The 19,529-nt window shown below is 47.4% G+C and overlaps 1 protein-coding gene and 1 long non-coding RNA gene across 6 annotated transcripts in view; one reads left to right on the top strand and one right to left on the bottom strand.

Moving 5' to 3' along the window:
• Window positions 1–6,614: 6,614 nt before the first annotated feature.
• On the bottom strand, window positions 6,615–14,044 carry BOD1 (biorientation of chromosomes in cell division 1). Of its 3 annotated transcripts, none has more exons than XR_006718125.1 (4): window positions 13,448–13,918; window positions 9,754–9,878; window positions 8,336–8,604; window positions 6,615–7,382 (listed from the first exon to the last, which is right to left on the bottom strand). XR_006718125.1 is itself a non-coding variant. In XM_045501040.1 (4 exons), exons 1-3 carry the CDS (start codon window positions 13,682–13,684, stop codon window positions 8,409–8,411), a joined length of 558 nt encoding a protein of 185 aa, XP_045356996.1. In that variant the 5' UTR covers window positions 13,685–13,914; the 3' UTR covers window positions 6,615–7,382; window position 8,408. The 3 variants fall into 3 exon arrangements, 2 of the variants coding, with proteins under 2 accessions (XP_045356996.1, XP_045357012.1); XM_045501040.1 differs by having other exon boundaries at window positions 8,408–8,604; window positions 13,448–13,914; XM_045501056.1 differs by lacking the exons at window positions 6,615–7,382; window positions 8,336–8,604 and having other exon boundaries at window positions 9,800–9,878; window positions 13,369–14,044.
• A 28-nt stretch (window positions 14,045–14,072) lies between these two features.
• LOC123610452 overlaps window positions 14,073–19,529 on the top strand; it is a 48,946-nt gene continuing 43,489 nt past the window's right edge. For 2 of the 3 annotated variants that reach the window (XR_006718130.1, XR_006718128.1), the window contains exons 1-2: window positions 14,102–14,268; window positions 14,656–14,768. This is a non-coding gene — a long non-coding RNA (uncharacterized LOC123610452). Of the gene's footprint in view, window positions 14,269–14,655; window positions 14,769–19,529 lie in introns of all 3 variants that reach the window. The other variant, XR_006718129.1, reaches the window with a different exon arrangement.

Genomic DNA, 19,529 nt, shown 5'->3' with positions numbered 1-19,529 from the left:
GGGGAGGAGGAATGTGGAGTTGGTGGGGACAGAGTTGGGAAGCTTGGGACAGCTTGGGACAGCTTGGGAAGATGCACAAGTTCTGGAGATGGATGGTGGTGGTGGTTGTGGAACAATGTGAATGAACTTGATCTTACTGAACCGGACACTTAAAGATGGTTCAGATGGTAAATTTATGTCATGTGTATTTTCCTGCAACACAAATGGGGAAAGCAGCTGGGTTGTGGAAGTGAACAGAGCAGGGTTGGACTCTCACCTCTGACACTGGTCGCTGGATGACCTCGGGTGACCTCGGGGGTGGCTGTTAGTGGCCTGCATGTGGCAAGCGCTCAGAACAGGCTACCTCCTCTTAACTGGTCATTGCGCGTCTTTGACTGTAACTGCAAGGTGGCTGGTTGGATTTTGCCCATCGCCTCCACCCCCAGGCCCATACGTACGACCTGCTGGCCACTCAGAGCTCCTAAGCCTGCTACCAGTCTTCTCTCCAGGAACCTCTCCTGGGGACGGTTAGAGGGGTGGAGCGTGTCCCAGCCAAAGACACAGGTAGGACCTTACATGCTTGTGTACGCACCTGCCGTCTCTGGAGGGGAAGTATGGACCTGGGAGGGACACGGGTGGGGAGCTTCTCCCTGTGAAACCCGTTCATGCCCCTGGAATGTCTTCCCACAAGCTGCGTCTATGTAAATCACATAAATAAATACACACACAAGTCAGTCATTATTACTGAAGAGGGGCCCCCGTTCCCTCCTCCCTTTCCCTCGTCCCTCTCCTCAAGGCACTGCCGTCTTACATTAGCCCCTAGCTCTCCAGCCAAAACTGCTGCGGCCCTCGTTGAGGAATTCGGTGGATGTCTCCCTCTTTCTCCCTCTTCCTGTCAGCTCCGTGGCACTTTGAAACACCACTTTCCTCGGCTTCTGGAAAACCAGCGAAATCTATTCACGATGGGGAAGGGCCATGCCTTTGCAGTCACCGTTGGAACTCCCAGGGCAAAGGGCACTGCCTGGCATGCTTGTAAGTGCTCGAAAAAAAATTTTTTTTTTTTTGAATGAACAAACCGTTAAACCAACAAAATAAAAAACATATAACAACGAGCCTCAGTGCAAAAGTAAGCTCAGGCATAATGGCACTGACACACTCCCCAAATCATGCAGGTGTGCAAATGGCCAGAAATAAAGGCAAAGGCCATCAGTTTTTAAATAAAGTAGTCCTGGGTGCGGGATTATGTTATTGTTTTGCAGAACGTTACCAACAGAGAAACCAGGTACGTGTCGATGTTTATGCAGGCTCTCTCAGTATTGTCGCAACTCCGTGTGAACGAAACGAAATTATTCCAACATAAAGAGCTTAATTTAGGTAATGTAGTAAGGGCAAACCTGATCTGTCCGATGAAGACAAATCTGTCGATTTGTGCATCATCAATGAACAAAGTGCATCAGATGTTACTGGAAGTTTGGTCAGGGCAGGGGCGCCTGGGTGACTCAGTCAGTTGAGTGTCCGGCTTTGGATTTCGGCTCAGGTCATGATCTCGCGGTTTGTGGCTCGGAGCCTGCTTGGGATTCTGTCTCTCCCTTTCTCTCTGCCCCTCCCCTGCCTGCTTGCTCTCTCTTCCCTTCAAAATAAATAAATGAATTTAAAAAAAGGACAGAAGGCTGCAGGGGCGGATCATGTACCTAAAAGGGGAGAGATGGGAAAGGGGATTTTTAATAGCATCATGTGGTCGATGTTGCCTGTGTTTGGCAAGGTCTTACAAGAAGATGAGATCAGCCAAAAAACTTTCCAGCTTGTGAACAGACATTAGAGGTAAGAAGGAGAGTCCAGATATTTGAGGATTTGCAATGTTAGGTAAGCAAACTGAATCGGGGCCCTAAATGGCAAGAAGCAAATGTCGAGAACCCTTGTGTGACAAAAGCCTCCATGCAATGATCAGATGAAAAATGTGCTGCCGAGGCAAACTTTTCAGGTGGACAGAACGGCTCGGAAAAAAGCGTAAGGCTTGGCTTTTGCACATAAGTCCCATAGCGTCAAAGTTTCAATCAAGAGAGAGGTATGAGAGTGAGGGAGCAAAGGAATAACAACAGATTTACGAGTCGAGTCTCACAAAAAAGTTGTGAATGGGGCTTCTGGCCCATGTCGCTGGTTGGAATCCGTTAGGTAAAACTCCTACTGTGTTTATAAGATAGCCATTCTGACCCAAACCCCCACGATCCCGAGGCTCCAAAAGTCTCAGCTCAGAACTGAAAACGACCTTGGGGCTCTAGTCTCCTAGGACAGGATGGGGATTAAGAAAGCTGGGCAGCCTCTCAATTCAGATTCCCCAGTGTGGTGTTTGGGTGTGGCCAGAGGGGGTGATGGCAACGGCAGAATCTCACAGAGGGTGGCGCTAGAGGCCGCAGAGAACGGCAGGGCGGAGTGGGACCTACAAGGGACACCTGCCATGCCGCGTTTAAGTGGCCTTACAGCAGAATTGCTTCCCCTTTCCGGTTACTTCTCTGTTAAGGATTAGGTGGGGTATTAAGCAGATGACTTTTCTCTTTAGTTATGAGGTCTAATGGAGGAGGAGGTGCCTAACCACTCAGGTGGAGACATCCTGGGCCTTGAGCTGGATGTGGCTGGTCACTCGATGATACTTAGGGTCATCTCCCGTGGAACAGGATTAGTATCTCTGCGGGAAGAAGACACCATATTCACTGGTTGAGAGGGCACAGGAAGGTAGCCTTCTAGGAACCGCCCCCCACATTTGATTCTCCTCTCCTTCCGGGCACATGAGTGGTTTGTACCTCGCGGCGCCCCTGCAGTTAGGTATGGCCACGTGCCTAGCTGTGGCCAGCGGGCTCTGAGTGAAAGGGAAGCGTATCGCCTGCAGGCCAAACTATTCATCCTTCATGCGAGACCCTCTGTTGTTCTCTTCCTTTCTTGTGCTCTTAAGGAAGAGGTCTAGGGTTAAGTCGATGGGCTAAAAGCTTGGAGAAGCCAGGATGCTAAATTTCACCTTGACCTTGATCTTGCCCTGGAGGGTTGCCCGGACCACAGCCATTTTGTGTAAGTGAGAAATTTGTTGTGTTAGGCCTAATGCGTTTTTGCTGTTTCTTTGTTCACCCACTGTAGCGGCAACAGGATCTGTCATCACTAATGCTGCCCCAGAGCCCAAATGGTAGAGTCGGGATTCAAAGGTTGAGCCTTGCACCACCAGCACATTATAGGAGTTCATAGGATTGTGGTGGGGACGGCCACCGTTAAGGCTTCGGCGGGTCTGAGTCTGACAAACTTCTCCCACATGCCTACAGAATCACGTCTGTAGAGACTGAATGCTGCTCCCCCCTACGAGTGCTAGAGAAACTTGGCCACATTCAGCCATCCCTATCATATCCAATCTATTGCTCCTGTAGAGAGGGGTGGAAAGGATTTTCTCTCTTCTCTTCCAGCACTTAGCTGAGACCCCTGTAATAGATTAACAAGAGAAAAACAAGTTTCTTAACATGTACACCTCATGTATCCATGGGGACACCCAGGGAAGAATAAGTAATCCCCTGAGGTGGCTTAGAATTCAGAATTAAATACCAGCTCAAGTGGGAAAGAAGAGGGAGAGGGGGAAGTAAGCCTCTAAGGGGAGAGTAAATGATTTTTGGGAAAGAGAATGGACCTTTAGAACAGATGGGAGGTGTGACAGTTTGTGATGAAGTTTGTCAGGGTGTGGGGTTGACTTTTAGTCTCTTCTCTCGTGGTAAGAGTCAGTCCTCCCTGGTGGATAAATTCCCGGGAGGGGATGTGTGTGGCAACTGTTGTTTCTTTTGGGGGTATCGGTCTTTAGACAGATAATGGGAGTTCAGTGACAGCCCCTCCCTGTATTTGCTGTTTTCCAAGTGCCCGCAGCACCAAGCAATCCATGTATCAAAAAGCAGCAAACTTGGGGGTAGCATGTCCTGCGTGGCATAGTCTGCTACCCTTTGCTCTCTCGTTTACAAAGTTTTAAGCTTCATACATTGATTAGGCCACACCGACAAGCCCTCTTCTGGCTTCGGCCCTGGAGAAACGGCTACTCAGGGTGAGTCTGAGGGGCTTCCGGGAAGCTGGTTTTACCCTGAGCCCACATCTGTGTGCAGTGTTCTGTGACCTTCACTCGTCCTTGGATGGTTCAATCTGGACACCCTGAGGGAGATGTTAGAGGGGGGACTTCAGGCTCCATTCCAAGCCAGAGAATTCTAGAACTGCCCTCAGGTAGCTGAAAACTTAGTCTCCATGAAAATCAGTCTAGAAGATCTGGCCCTCTAGGTGGAGATGTTTTGAATCATCTTACTCACAGGACGATGATACTCTAGGGCAAGTATCTCCAATATTCTCAGGGGCCAGCAGGGTGCTGCAGATGAGAGAACCAGCCAGTGACATCCGCATGTCCCACACGTTGTCTCAAGTGGAGAGTTGCTACAGAGTTCTGGCAGATTGTTAGCCCATGGGAATATAAATGTGTTGTCAAATCTTGACATTTTTCATTAGGATCCAGAAATGGAGCTCTATCTGGAAACCTCCCCATTTAAAAATGTTGGTAATTAATTAAAAACGAAACAATAGACAATAGTCACAACTCTGTGACCTATAGAACATGGTTAGAGGGCGGTTGGTCGTTCAGCAAACTCTGCCCTGTGATGGACATTTGAGCGAGGGGAACAGACTGGCTAGAGCTATAAGGGTACGTGTTGAGAGGTACCAAGTGGTCAAGTTGACTTGATTTTGGCCCTGTATTTAGAATGAAGGGTGGACCCCAAAGGACTGACAAGTTTGAACTTGGGTAATAAGGAGGCAGACTAGCAAGGGGGTGGTGAGGAGGGAAACGTGAGCTTTGAATTCAGAGACTTGGGTTCAAGCCTTGCTCCCCCACTTAGCAGGTGTACGAGTAAGTTGCTTCACCTGAGTCTAGGTTTCCTATCCCTGAAATGGAGAATAAATCCTAACAGGGTCATGTGAATTAAACTACATTTAGACATAAGAAAATGTCTGCCACCTGGTAGGGGCCTAGTTTGTCCACTTCCTTTCAAAGGCTTGAGAGTGAGAAAGAGATTTGATAACAGCAGTGTTTCTGGAAGGATGGCCACATGGCTGTTTGGGCACTGGAGACAGAACGACCGGCTAGGTGTCAGGCAGTGTGACCAATTTGAGAGGACGGGTAATCACATCCATGTGGCCTTGGAGCCAAGCCCATCCCCGGTGACAAGACCGTAAAAGTTGACCTCCTGGCTCCTCCGCGGGTAAGGTGATAGACAGGGTGCAGTACATAATGCCAAGAAAAGCTTGGCTGTGCCACCTGTCCTGTCTGCTTCCCACCCTATCCTCGGCATCCTTAGGGCAGCTGAGAGAGGCAGAGCCCAGCCCCATCAGTGCTGATCCAGGGCCTCGGGCACAGGCAGGCCTTGACCTCTGCTGGGTCCCACAGGCAACTCTCCTCTATCTGTTCTAGCTGGGGAGTCTTCTGCAGAGTTCTCAACAGTGTTCTGAGCTGCTTAGCAAACTCATCTTCAGAAGACACTTGTTTTGAAAGCTTAGGAGGTTTACGTTTCCAAGTCAAAATGCCCCAAAGCACGGTCCTTGCGAAGAACTAACAGAATTAAAAAAAAAAAAAAAAAAAAAATCAATATGAGACTCGCCCCTCAGGAGCCGTTAGAAGAGACAGGTTTACCCACTAATTATAACTAAACCGTCATTGCCAGTCAACATCACCAGCTTTCCAAAAGTTTCTTCAGGTGAAAATGATTTTTCCTGTGCATCAGAATCACCTGGAGGGCTTGTGTGCCCCCCCCCCCTCCCCGCCCCTCCCCAAGTCTGTGAATCAGGTCTGGGGTGGGGGCTGCATTTCTAACACTTTCTGGGGTGATGCTGAGGCTCCTGGTCAGGGACGCAGTGTTCAGCGCCACTTCTGTGACGGATCTGCTTGTATGTATTTAGTTCACAGAGCTGGCGAGTGATCCAGAGTGCATGGGATCCTATTTCCCTCATGAGTAAACAGAAGCTAAGGTTAAGTGGCAGAAATAGGGTCAAACAATGCCTACAAATCTAAAAGCCACAAGCTTCACTGCAAGCCAAGAAATGGAAAAGGTGGAGGCGGTTCATTTTTAACAGGGAACCAGCTAAGGGCTTTAAAGTTTACTAGATGGACACTAACCAGTGATACAGCCATGACTCTCTGTTTGAAGTTTTCTTGGATATTATTTAAGGCTTGCAGTACCAAGTGTTTGTCAAGGGCCAGCAGCACGAGCATCACCTAGAACGTGAGAAACAGGCACAGGCCCCACCCCAGAACTTCCGGGTCAGAATGTGCAATCTTTCCAAGATCCCCGGATGCTGCTGCTGCTGCAAATGCAGGTTAGAGGAACATGGACAGAACGTTCTGCCCTCACCTGACGACAGGCCTCAGGAATGGTCCAGGGGAGGAGAGGGACTGTCTGCCCACGTCTAGTGTTACCTACTAGCTTCAGGGGGTGGGCAGCTCTAAGTTACGTTCACCAATCTTCCCCCCCCCCCCCCCCACCAGACTAATCATGTGTGGGCATGGGCACAGCATGCAACAGAGGACAAAGGTTGTCCTTCACAGGCCTGGAGGCTACCATTCAGTTGAGGCTTCGGAGTAAGAGTATCAAATGATTTTATTACAAAACTTAAGCCATTCATTGATCATTCAACTTTTCTAAAAAACATAAACATGAGAATAAAATAAACACACCCAAGACTCACCAGCCTTTGCAGGATAGGAAAAAGCCCTGGACAGAGAGCCTGCAAATGTTTTTCCTTTTACCCGATGTCTGTACTTCCTCACACATTCTAGGGTCCCGTGTTTTGTCACCTCTTATGAGGAAAGGAAACCGAAGCTACAAGATTCATGTACCAGAGGGTCATGACAACTTTAGAGCTCTTTGATGCTAATGCTTACATGTTCTAGTTGACAAATAAGCACTGTCTAACACCTACTCCATGCTAACCTTTACTGTCATTCTTTGAAATTGCATTTTGGGACTGGTTATCTTCATTCTCTGTAGCTCCAGCCCCTCTAGGATCCCAAACACAAACCCTAAAATCCACACGCAGTCTCCAAGTTCAAGTATAAAGGTTTGTTTCAGGACAACCCCAGGCTGACGTAGTGTTTCTTTATAACTCTGTAGTGTCTTCTGGATGCCATCCCCTTCGACAGGCTGACCGGATGGCAGCACAATGAGGGGGCACACAAGGTCAACTTTGCTACTGCCTGTTCAATCTGCATGCTACCCCACAGTCAAGGCTGAATGCTGAAATCAGTGACGACCTCGGCCTGTCTTCATTCTGAAGGTGTACTCTTAAGTAACCGAATCCATTTCTTCACAGTTAATTTAATGGAGCTTCCAAAAAGTGTCAGACATACTCTAAAAAGAAAAGAGAATCGGATCAAAATGCCTCTTGATGAGAGACTACATTTATGTTCCTAAAGAAATTTACAATTAAACTAGGAAGACTGGAAATGAACGTTTTGCATTCCGTAACGGAACTGAGGTGTTCTCCCAATACTGGCACAAATAGACAACCTCCCCTTCTTGAGTCAGTGCCCTACACGAGCTTCCGCTCTTGCTTTGTTCACTCACTGATGCTTTCCTATCAAAAATGACAGACATCTTCATGAACCTTGAAAAGAGCACACCAAAGTGGAATGAGGGTAAAGGGCACGCCCCAATGGTAACTAACAACGGCTAAGTGAGGATCCGCTGCTTACTTGCTATCACTGCTCATATTCACTAACGGCTCAAAGCCTGTAAAAAGCATTGTTTTGTGCATCTACAGCTGACTTTTAAGATTAAAGTAAATCCCAAGTGTAATAAAAAGAGGTATGCATAACAGAAGTGTCCCATGGTAACGGATAGTGGTAAACTCAAATCTCTAAATACAAGGAAATCCAGCAGGGCTAAAAGCGGACTGTGCACACCATTTAGGATGCCACTTTAGAACGCATTGTTCGATTGTATATTCCAATTGCAAACCCAAGTTTAACTCATGTCCAGGGGTGAGACTCATTTACACATGATCTTAGCCAAAAGGCCGAGAAGCGATTAGGAGCGAGGCCCATTTAATCATTTTCAGAAAAACAGAACTTTCATTTGAATTTCTTTTGCGCACAACAATCATCCCAGTTGGTTTCTACTGAAGTATCTATTCACAGCCTACATGTTTAGCTCTGGTGGCCCACGACTTCATACTCGCTAACACAAGAGGACACTACTAATTCGTTCTCAGTAACAAACGACTCCTAAACAGCAGCGGAAGTCTATCTGCACTAAATGCTTTTCTGAAGGTATAAAGAAGATGATCCCCAATGGTGGCTTACCCCTTTTCTATCCATTTTATATATTTATAAGCCAGAGATGAAGGCTCCTGGACAAAAGACAGGATACCGGACCTTAGGAAGCATCCTGGGATGGAGCTGGGGGGTCCTGGCTCTCAGGCTCTGGAGGGGGCGCTGGCACAGCTTCTTTTTTCTTGGCCGCCAGGAACTCATGAATTGCTCTTTCTATCTGTGGTCTGAAGATGTGGTTTAGTTTGGGATCCACCACTTGAGAAATGATTCTGTCCACTCCAGCTTCCAACATCCCTGACCTTGCAGAGACAAAGAGATCATTCTCTGGAGGTCCACGCACCCTTTCCCCAGCCTCCCCTCGTGTTTGCACCGTGCGTACCTGACCTGTACCTGTAGTACGATATCAAAACTGGGAAAATGACACGAAGACAATACGACCTTATTCAGATTTCACAGGTGTGGCTGTACCCTGCACAGGTAGCTCTGTGCCATTTTAGCCACAGGAGTAGCTTCAGGGAGCCACCACAACGAAGCTCTTACCTACACCACCACAGCACCCCCTGTGCCCGCTAGCCCCTGCAAGTCACACTCACCTCCTCCCCGTCCACCCCCAAGCCCTTGGCAACTACTGATCTCCTGTCCATCACTGTAATTGTTCATTTATCAGAGTTACATATGTGGAATCGGCACCATGCATCTGTTTGTTACTGGCTTTTCTCACTCAGCATAATCTCCTGCCGCTTCTAAAGAGGTAGGCTTCATAAGCTTTTAGATATTCCAGGAGAGTTTAGTGGACGAAGACCTGAACACAAGAGTTAGTATTAAGAACAAGAAAAGGGGAGGAGATTAGAAGAAGCTTATCTTAGGACACCAGATTCCAGGACCCACCTCCACTTTTATGCCCAGTGACACTACGAAGTCACTTGGATGACCTAGCAGTAGCACTTTATTAACTGAAGTTCAGTTTGTTTGAAGGACACGCTTTAATAGGACTCTACGCCTTCCTAAAAGCTGCCATCACACTTTAGAGGAGCCATGTGGACTCAAAGACTTTGTAGAATTCCCCTTCACTTGGGAGACCAAAGATCCAGCTCCTCCTGCCCAAGATCCAAATGCCGATCCTTGGTGTAAAACTCCCATGTATGTGCCAACTACACTGAAAACTCCGAGCGGCAGCGAATATGTTTTGCAACCTGGAATATATTTCGGAGCACCCAGGAAAGTTTACACAGGAGGCCTATGGAGGTTGGATAAACTAGCAAGAATGTCAGTTGAGTGCTTTGCTCATTTGAACTTGAATAAAAGGGTGGACTGTTGCGACTCGTGTGTGGGGTTTGCTGGAAAGTGCCATCCACCTTGACCAAAAAAATGACTCGCATCAGCTTTCCGCTTTCCTGTGTATCATACTGGTGATTACTGCCTTTTCACTCCTAATTCTAGTTACTTACTGAACCACACTCTGCCTCAGACCATTTCGCAACTGGTTTTTGTTCATTGTAGGATTCCATTCCTGCTTGTCCAGATGTGTTGACACAAAATTATCCACTTTCTGCCTCAGGTTTTGGTAAGCTGGCTAAAACATTAAAAAGAAGACGCAAGGTAAGAAGTTATATGCACCAAAGTTTTAGAAATCAGTCACTCAAGAATACTGCTTTCCACAGAAACGTAGGATTTTCAAGTCCTTGAAGACACTTCTATGACTATGAAGATCATCGTGCAGCACAGTAGAGTGGGAATTAATGCCCGACACAAGTGCTTACTTTATGGTGGCCAGGCACAAGGCCAGATGCTTTATCATCCCATTTACTTTTCAAGTAACTGTACAGGGAGATTTTATTAGCTCTCTCCTGCCCCCATTTTAGAGATTAGAAACTTACACTTAGAAAAAGTAAACAGCTTGCCCACTTAGCTAAAATGTGGCACAAGCCAAGGGCAGACCCAGTCTGTTTCTGAATCAAAGGAACCGAGTTCCAGCCTGGCACCATCACTAACTAGCTGTCTGACTTTCAACAAGTCACCAATCTTTAAGTCTCAGTTATTTCCATTTGTAAAACTGAAATGCTGCCGCCCTGCTTACCTCGCAGAGTATCCTTAGCAACAATGAAGGGGTCAGGAAAGCCCTCTGCGTAAAATGAAGGGTCACCAAAACCTCAGCACAATGAGAATGCAGATGCAAGTCAGAGTCTATGGAACACTGGGAAAGGCTGAAGGGAAGCACGGCTGAGGTCCGAACATGGAGCTTGAGACACTTACTGGTCTTAAATGTTCCCGACACAGCGAGGGTCAGAACAAAATGAGAAGGAACTTGGTGAACACAAGGAACATATGTTCTCAGCCTCTGAGACCTTCTGGTATGATCAGCTACTCTTCTTTAAACCAGGTATGATAGATACAGTGTGCACTGCTGTTTAGTATCACCGCTGTCCCCTTCTGCCATGGGCAGAGGATGCTTACCTACCCCAATGATGCTGAGTTTTGGCAATGTCATACGGTCTGGTCATTGGAGTGCTAGGGACAAGTGACCTGAAATGTGGTTGTGTCTGGCTTGGTTCTTGTGCTCTGGTGACCCTCTATGAGGGCATGTCCTGGGATCTAAGATGAGTTGATGTGTCGCCGAGCTAAACCGAAGCCCAGCTGAAGACTACTTGGATGAGCTGAACTTTAGCTGACCTGCAGCCCTATCAACATAAGAATGAATGCCTGTCATAAATCACCGTGATTTGGTTTATTATGCAGTTACTGTATCCAAAGTTTGCTAGCAGTCGGGTAAGTGAAACCGACAGAAGAATGAGTAGGCTTCAGCCTACACGTGGACTCCCAAACACCCATGTACTATCTACTCCTTCTTCCTCTCCTCACGAGGGTCGGGCAGAGGGTGCCATGTTCTCCTGGCCCAAGGGTGGTGCCTGACCCATGCTAAGACAATGCTGATGTTTCCTGGAATTTCTTTGTATAGGAATTGAGAATCCCTTTCTAGAGGAAGAAGACATAAGATGTAATCAAAATACTAGCAGCCAAATGGATGACTCTGCTCTACGGTGACAGTAAAACAGTTATAAAGAGCAGAGATGAAGGCCCTCGTGGAGCATCCCTGGTTCCAAATGCATCCCTACTCTTCTGGCAGTTTGCTCCTTGGGTCCTTTCTTGGGTCAACAGATTCACCTCTTTGCTTAAAGGAACTAGAAACTTGAACTACGCATCCTGTTTTACTTTCTACTATTCAAAATAACTCACCTGGTTTGAAATGACAATTACTGTTTATTGAAAAAAAGACAAAGGACAGCAAACGTCACCACCAAACCTGAACAGATCTTGACACTACAGAATAATCCCTTCAGTTCTTGAAGCGAAAGAATGCGCCTGCCATTACATTTTATTGTATTAATCTGTCCCTAGCTTGACTGATTCCCATATCAGTTCTGTTTATTTATATTTTGGATGCACTATAAAGTAATCATCAGTATACTCCTGAATATTTCAGCAGTCTGGGAAGGGGTCTAAGGATATACGTTTCCAACAAGTTCTCAGGTGATGTTGATGCAGCTGATCCACCGGCCACACTGAGAACCTTGGGGCTAAAGCAACAGAGGACTCAACAGGTGCCTAAAAGCACACTATCTTCCAGAATTAAAACCACCCTATAATTACCAGAAGGAGCATCTAAGGTGTTGGTGGGAAAGGCTCCAACTCTCCTTCCCCAACAGCTTTGTAATACTCTTACTTTCTTTTTTCCAGAGAGAGAGAGAGAGAGAGAGAGAGGTGGGGGGGGAGAGAGAGAGAGAGAGGTGGGGGGAGAGAGAGAGAGAGGTGGGGGGAGGGAGAGAGAGAGGTGGGGAGAGACAGAGCACGCTCGTGCATGGGGGTAGGTGGACAGAGAGGAGAGAGAGTCCCAAGAAGGCTCCGTGCCTCCAGCACAGAGCCAGACTCAGGGCTGGATCCATGAACTCTGAGATCAAGAGACCTCAGCCGAGATCAAGAGTTGGACACTTTACCAACTGAGCCACCCAGGTGTCCCTCTTTCTTTCTCTCTCTTTTTTTTTTTCTTTTAAATAACTTGCATATTACATTGACTTAGCCACACAAAACTTAACAGAACATAGGAAATGTGAGTGGAGAACTTGTGATGGGAGAACAACCAGGGTCCTGGGAAAGGTAAAAGCTCAACTGGTATTATCTGAGACCTTTAAATAAGTAAAATTAAGCACTAAATATTAAGTGCTTCTAACACCACTTACTCTCTATATTATCTGGTCTAGGGGTCAGTTTTCTACCCTGGGGTACAAGCTTTGAGGACTGGTGGTGACTGACTTGTTCCTATACCCACACAGCCTACCATGCTGTAGGCCAATAAACGTTCAATGAATAAATGGACTATGTCTTTCCCTATCTTTAAGTTGTAATTTTAAGTTCACAATCTTCCTGTTAGGTAGGCAGGTTTTCTCAAAGAGAAATCACTTCCTTCGAGGAGCTGTCCAGTAACAGAGCCTCCTAAACCTACCACCATGGTCTTGCTAGAGAAGCTTCTGAAAAGGGAGAAAACGAACATTCCAGCACCTACTATACGTCTGACACAACCCACGTGACTTCACTGAATCCCCACGACTTTGGCAAATAACATGCAATAGCATTTCATTAGGTTGACCTATGGCATTAGGATCTAAGAGAGGCACCAAATCCCCTTCAATTCACCACAAGGATGCCGGTTCTGCACCAATATACCTAATCCAAGCCTGCAAATTGCTGAGCTGGAGAGAAGGAAGAAACAAATAGCTACAGCGTTCTGGTGACTGTGCATTCAAACCGTTCTTGCTTACTCACCTGGCTTTCTCCAACATTAACACACAGAGGTTTGTTACTGAGGGGCTCAAAGAAGTCTCACCTTGGGAAAGATCGGATCTAGGCTCTGAAACCAGAACCGAATCCCCAGGTCCAGAGAAACGACCGGAATGCACACAGCTGAGGGCGATGGGGCTGGGAGCCCAACCCACGTGTGTACCACTCAGAAAGCCTCCTGTACTGCCCCAAGCGGTCTAGTGCCTCACTGCTGAGATTTTTAAAAATACCTTTTGTTAGAAAAGCCAAGCTGCAAGCTTGCCATCCTCACGCCCAGCCCGACCCCGTCGGCCAGGCGGCCTCGGCTACCTTGGTGTCGACGTCGGCCAGGCAGTCCCGGCGGAAGCTGTCAAACAAGCCCCGGCTCTTGAGCTGCTCCACGATGAGTGCGATGAGCTGCGGGTCCCCGGGAGGCAGTGAGGCGGGGTTGATGGGGCCGCCGCTCCCACCTGCCCCCGCCGCCCCTGTCGCTGCCCCCGCCGAGGCCTGGCCCGCTCCGCCGCCGCCCACCGAGCCCGTGCCGCCGCCGCCGCCGCCGTCTGCCATGGCTGCGCCCGGGGCCCACAGGGGAGACCGAACACAACTTCTCAGGGACGGAGGGCCTGAGTCGTGTAGAGGCGGCAGAAGCGCCCAAGAAGGAGGCGGCGGAGGGGGAGGAAGAGGAGAGGAGGGAGAGGGCGGCGGCGGCGGTGGCGGCGGCGGCGGCGGCGGCGGCGGCGGGGGGAGCCGACTCTGAGGCAGCGGAGGTGGTGGTAGAAGCGGGAGAAACGGCCCGCTCCATCCCGGGCGCTCTGCCGATGACGTCACCACTGGCCTTTGCATTGTGGGACGGGAAGTTTTCGGCAGTCACCTCCTCCTTTCTTATAGGCAGAGGTCTAGCCGACAGAAACTACAACTCCCGGCAGGCTCCGGCTGGCTTGGCGTCAGTTTTCGGGGCAGTATGGGAATTGTAGGCTCAGGCCCTCGTGATTGCCGCAACGTGCGCTGGCCTTCCTCGTCCAGTCGCTGCTGCGCTCGCCTTGAATCTGCAGGTCTCGGCAAATGCCCGATTATAGGAATCATCTGTGGGGCTGGTTAAAAGTATAAATTAACAGGCTTGTCCCTGAGATGTTCGGATTCAGTATTACTGGGTAAGGGTCTAGGAATCTGTGCCCTAACAGGCACACCCACGTCCTCCTTGAACAATAGGAGCCCGGGAAATTTGGGAAAAAACAGTAGACTAGTCAAATTTGTATTATATGTGGATATTTTTTTATCCTTTCAGATTTTAATAGCAGTGCATATTTAGAAAATTGAAAAATAGCAGAACATTGTGACGAAGATAAAAGTTTCCCTGAATTTTTTCTTACGTGTGTGGGTTTCCTCCCAGTTATTAGACACTGTCCTAATAACGGTAGTAATAATAATAATAAACTAATGTCGAGTAAATGGAATATGCCAGGAATGAAGCTAAAGCACTTGGCACACACGGCTTGACAAGAAACTAAAACGCAGATACTGTTATTGCTGTTTTCCAGATACAGAAATGGAGACACAAAGAGTTTGTTGCCCTGATCACATAGCTATAGGCTGAAGACGAGGCTTTGAACTCAGGTGTTCCGAATCCAAATCTGGCAGTGTTTAACCTAAGGTATGCTTCCTTCTGAGATCTAGCTGGCATCACACACTAGGTAAGGCTTTTTATCCTGACTTGTTTTTAGCAGCAGTTCAGCACGAGAACCCTGCGGTTGCCCCCACCATAGTCTCCTTTCAGCCTTTTGCCTGTTATTAGCTCAACTCGTGCCCAGGACTGGGGCAATTGTGTGTGCCATTGTTATGTTCTCATCTTACATAAGCAGTGTGGGGTGGGGGGATATAAATAATAAATTCTGCAATATCTGTGGCTACTGGGAAGAGGCGGAATAGAGAGATTTGGGATGCTCTCCGCACTAATGTTTCCTACTCAAGAGAGTTTAAATTAATCCTCAAGATAAGTATTCAGGTGCTAGTTTATATTCACCTTTAACATCAGCTCAGTCTTCCTCAATTAAATGCAAACTTTAATGTTAATGACATTCTCTTAATACTTCACCATCCTTGAGATTAGCTAATGCCTGTTCTTATTAACTGACCTCACACTTACTACCTTTAGCCCCAGGAGAAGCCCCGTTCAGGCTACCTGGGCCCCATGTTTATTCTCCTCCAACCAACTCTGATCACCTTGACCAGCCTTTTATCTATTTTTGGCACAGCACACCTGACTCTCTTTCCCCAGGGCACGTTTCTGACCTTCAGACCTAATCTGGTTTTGGTCTCCCTGATAGAGACTTTCAGAGCCTCATTTTTGTAGCAGTTATTATAATTAAAAGTGAATCGTTTATAGACTAATTAGCCATTTGTTTCCCCTACTAGAGTGTAAGCTTTAGAGCTGGGACCACGTCTTGTTCATCACTGTGTCTGCAGCCTGTAGCACAATACCTAGTTCAAAGTGAATGTGTAAGTTCCTGTCTGTTTCCTTAGTTTTAGGATAGGATCGGAGTGTGTGTATTGTGTATGTGTGTGTGTGTGTAGAGGGTGGGTATCGTTTAAGCCACAACCTTCAGAAAAGAAGCATTGTAGCAGGAAATGATGGATTAATCTGTTGATCTAATGGCAACGTGATCCTGGAGATTGGCAGTAGGTGGTTCACCCTTTGGCAATCTCACTGTGGGTTATGGGGACCTTGTGTCCCGGTGGGTGGAACTCTGAACCGTGAGAAGATGCTGCACCATATGTCTGCGACCTTGCCTCTGGAGTTGATATAAATGGGGTGGGGTGAGGGTTTGAGGAGCCAAGGTGATCAAGACTTATTATTCATCCAGACTTGCAACCGGGAGCCACTGCTTACATCTAGAATGTGCTCATTCCGAGTCAAGGGATGTGTAGCACACAGTGGTCACTGGGGGGCACCATTGCTCCGTTAATAATCCATCACCTTTAGAAATTCTATACAGATCATTGCTTTAATTTTGGCCCAGGTCGTCTCGTTATCAGGTATCCTTTAGGAAAAAAAATAATTGTTGAAGCTCAGTTTTAAAACTGGTCTGAAACAGGTTTCCTGATCCCAGTGAATTTCACGTACTAGGTTCTGGAATATTTTATATCAAAGATTGCATACAAGAGTGGAAACTCCATTAAGTCTAAGCTCAGGTCTCGAAACAGAAAGGGCAGGAGCTGGAAAGAATTGAGATCTATAGGTTGCCAAGGGAGATAGGAAAAAGCAGCCACGTGCATGCACGGGCTTTTTGCATCAGATGGCGCAGAATTGGAATTCCAACTGTCACTTTAGGGCAGTGTGACTTTGGGAAAGCTGAATCACCTCTCCAAGCCTCCACTCCTCAGGACCTTGGAGAAGATTAAGCACCATTTTGGCAGTCCTTTTAGTATAATCCCTGGCCCTTAGCAAATGTTTAATAACCTTCCAGTTGCAAATTTACCTTTGGGTTGGGGGGTTATTTGATTTACCTCTGTCTCCTCCCGCTGACCTCTAAATTCCATGAAGGGATTGTCTGTTTCACCTAGAACAGGGCCTGGTACATACAGGCTCTTGGAAGATGTATGATGGATGGATGGAAAAAATCATGAATGGGAAATTTGCTCTTCTAAGTATAGAATAGACTAAATACATGACTAAATAGAGTAGGAGGCTGGGGCAGTGAGCCCCCAGGTTAGAAAGGTTGCCCTGGTAACCTTCCAACCATGTAATCCAAGATCCTGGTCCATAAGCAAGAGCATTCCAGAGCACTATGACTAAATCCAGGACTGCATTTAGACACCACAGCCACTTGGGGTAGATACGTTGTTGATTGTTATTCATGTTCATGGTGTGGCCCTTTTTCTCCTTGCTTCTGTGTCGTCATCCAGGGAGCCCTGCCAATTCTTAGGCTGGACAGCTGTTCATTTCCTAATTAACAGCATCCAGAGTTTCTCAAGATTGCCTGTCTGTAGTGTGTTGGCTGTATCTATACCATGTGATCTCAGCTGCTTTTTGTTTGTTTCTGTCTGATATTTTCCGGCGTATCTAATGACAAAATGGATCCAAATACACGTCAAAAAACAGAGCTTTAATAAGCAGGAGTCCTCAGCACCAGTCAATACTATTACCGCCTTTATTACCAGACATGCATCTCAGATATCATTTCAGGCTTTGGTGTTTTTAACATGTTGTCATTTCACGTTATTATTCCTGAAAGGTGTCTAGGGAAAGAGGCAACCTGAGATAATATTGAGGAAAGAGAGAAGTTTGGAATCTGGGTTGGGTTTAGACATAGCACCTCTGCTTATTGACTTAGGGTCATCCAGTAACCAATATGAGTGTTGGCTTGTTCATCTGTAAAGTGGGGATGATATTAATACCTACCTTTTGTTGCCCTGAAAATTAGGGTGATCATATATATGCAGAACCTGGTATGTAGTAGGCCATTAATAGCTAACGATACCATCTTGATACAACATTCTAACACACTCAGTTGTAGTCTATGATTGGGGGGAGAAATCTTGATTAACATATGCATTACTTTGGGAGTTTTAATCTTGTGATGACGTAGGGAACCACTCAGCCAACCCCTAAGCTGGTGAGCCCAGTGAAGCCAAGTTCGTGGTCAAGTCCTCTATGCTGTTGCTGCTGGGGTCCGGTTCCACCATCTCTCATTGTTGTCACACTGCCAACATTGTCTCTCATTCTCCAGTGACGCTCCCTATCTTCCTATTTATTTCTAGTTGCTTATCCAGTATCTATTCTCCTCCTTTACCAGCAGAAGAGGCTGCAGCGTGCCCTGTTGAAGTATATACTTCCCTAGATGCCACTGTTGCTAGGGGTGGCCGTAGGTCCTGCTTCTGGCCAAAGAGATAATCAGCCGAGGTTCCTGGGCAAGCTTTGCCTTACTGATTGAAGAAGCACCCCTTCCTGCTGTAGCATAAAGGCACAGCAGTCATGAACCAATACCCTGAGGGTTAGTTGGGGCCATGTAACGAGTTCTAGTCAGTGTGTTGTGAGCAGAAGTGATGGAACATTTAAAAACCAACATGGGACGCTCCAAGAACTCTCTTCCCATCTGCTATCATAAGAAGCACAGTTTAAGGTAGTGGCTGGTCTGTCATCCCGGGTCCCAAAGGGAGGAGGTGTGGAGCAGAGGCCCCACTGGCCCCTAATGGACATGTGGCAGGAGTGGGAAATAAACCTTGGTTGTTCGAAGCCACTGAGCTTTTGGAGCTGTTTGTTAGGACAGCAGACCCTAGTCCAATCTGACTGATACAACCCTGACCGCATTCCCCCGTTAAATCCATCAGCTGAGAAATAACTGGACAACGAATGAATGAGTGACTGAATGCATCATTGAATCAACTTCCTTCTCGCAGGGCTCATCCCTTCAGCTCATGTCTAGAAATGGCCACAAGTCAGCCTCATTTACTACGTGCCCCCTTTGAGACAGCGTCAGTCAGTCCTTCTTCAACTTTGGCAGCCATCCAAATTCCCTGAGGACCTTATATTAAAAAGATAGATGCTCAGCTATCCCCCCAAACCTACAGAAGCAGTCCCTAGAGGTGAGTCATGGCCATCTGCATTTTTAAACAAGTTTCTTAGGAGGTTCTGACAACGGGCCAGGGTCAGGGACTGTGGCCTCTCTAGGTGGAAACTTCTGGACCCATCAACAGGCCAGAAAGGGTGATGGTCTTCGGCATGCGGGTTTTCAGCTTCTCGCCGTCGTCCCCTCCCCAAGTCCTACTCCCAGCCTCCACCCTTGTGCCCATGTGGCCACTTTGACCTAACAGCAATTGCCATTGATAAAGGTTCCCTTGAATATGTGGGTGACATCTTCTCCCTGACCGTTTATCTGTCAGAAGAAGGGAGTTGAAACAGGGTGGCCAGAAGAACCTTCTGTGAGAGGTGTCAGCAGTAACAATCTAACATCTTTCAGATGCGTGCAATATACTGTGATGTGATGTGATGGTGCTGCTTCTAAGATAATTCAGGCGTGACACACGTGTGATGCCTATAAATTCATAAGTGTGCCACACGCCCTGCGGTATAACCGTTGGACAAAGTTGAAAACTGTGTGACAGTTGCCTTCTTTGTTCCTTTGGCGTTTCTCTGTGACTGTGTATTTGGAGAGAACGTCTAAATTCGAGGACTGGACCGTGAGGCCTGGGGGAATGACCCTCCCGACACCCCACCACTCCCACCCCAGAGGCAAAGAGAGGCCAGGTGCTGGGTGTCTGGGTGTGGCTCAGGGGCCACTTTCTGTAGCCAGGCCCTGTCAGGGCAAGCAGAGGTCTCTGAGCTGAGGGAAGTTGCTTCCATTTCTGAGAGAGAGCTGGCTTTAGGGTGTGTTGGATCTTCCTGGAAACACCGCTGAAATTCCAAAGATTTATG

Source organism: Leopardus geoffroyi, chromosome A1, assembly GCF_018350155.1.
Source record: "Leopardus geoffroyi isolate Oge1 chromosome A1, O.geoffroyi_Oge1_pat1.0, whole genome shotgun sequence".
In the NCBI taxonomy this organism is placed as follows: domain Eukaryota; kingdom Metazoa; phylum Chordata; class Mammalia; order Carnivora; family Felidae; genus Leopardus; species Leopardus geoffroyi.
The sequence above is the reverse complement of the archived record's forward strand: the minus strand, read 5'-3'. Positions and strand labels throughout refer to the sequence as shown.

Coding starts and splice junctions, on each gene's coding strand:
- BOD1 (XM_045501040.1), bottom strand. CDS start 13,684: ATGGCAGACGGCGGCGGCGGCGGCGGCACGGGCTCGGTGGGCGGCGGC. Junction 9,879..13,447: donor TGGCCGACGTCGACACCAAG/GTAGCCGAGGCC, acceptor TTAATGTTTTAG/CCAGCTTACCAAAACCTGAG. Junction 8,605..9,753: donor CTGAGGCAGAGTGTGGTTCA/GTAAGTAACTAG, acceptor TGTCTCTGCAAG/GTCAGGGATGTTGGAAGCTG.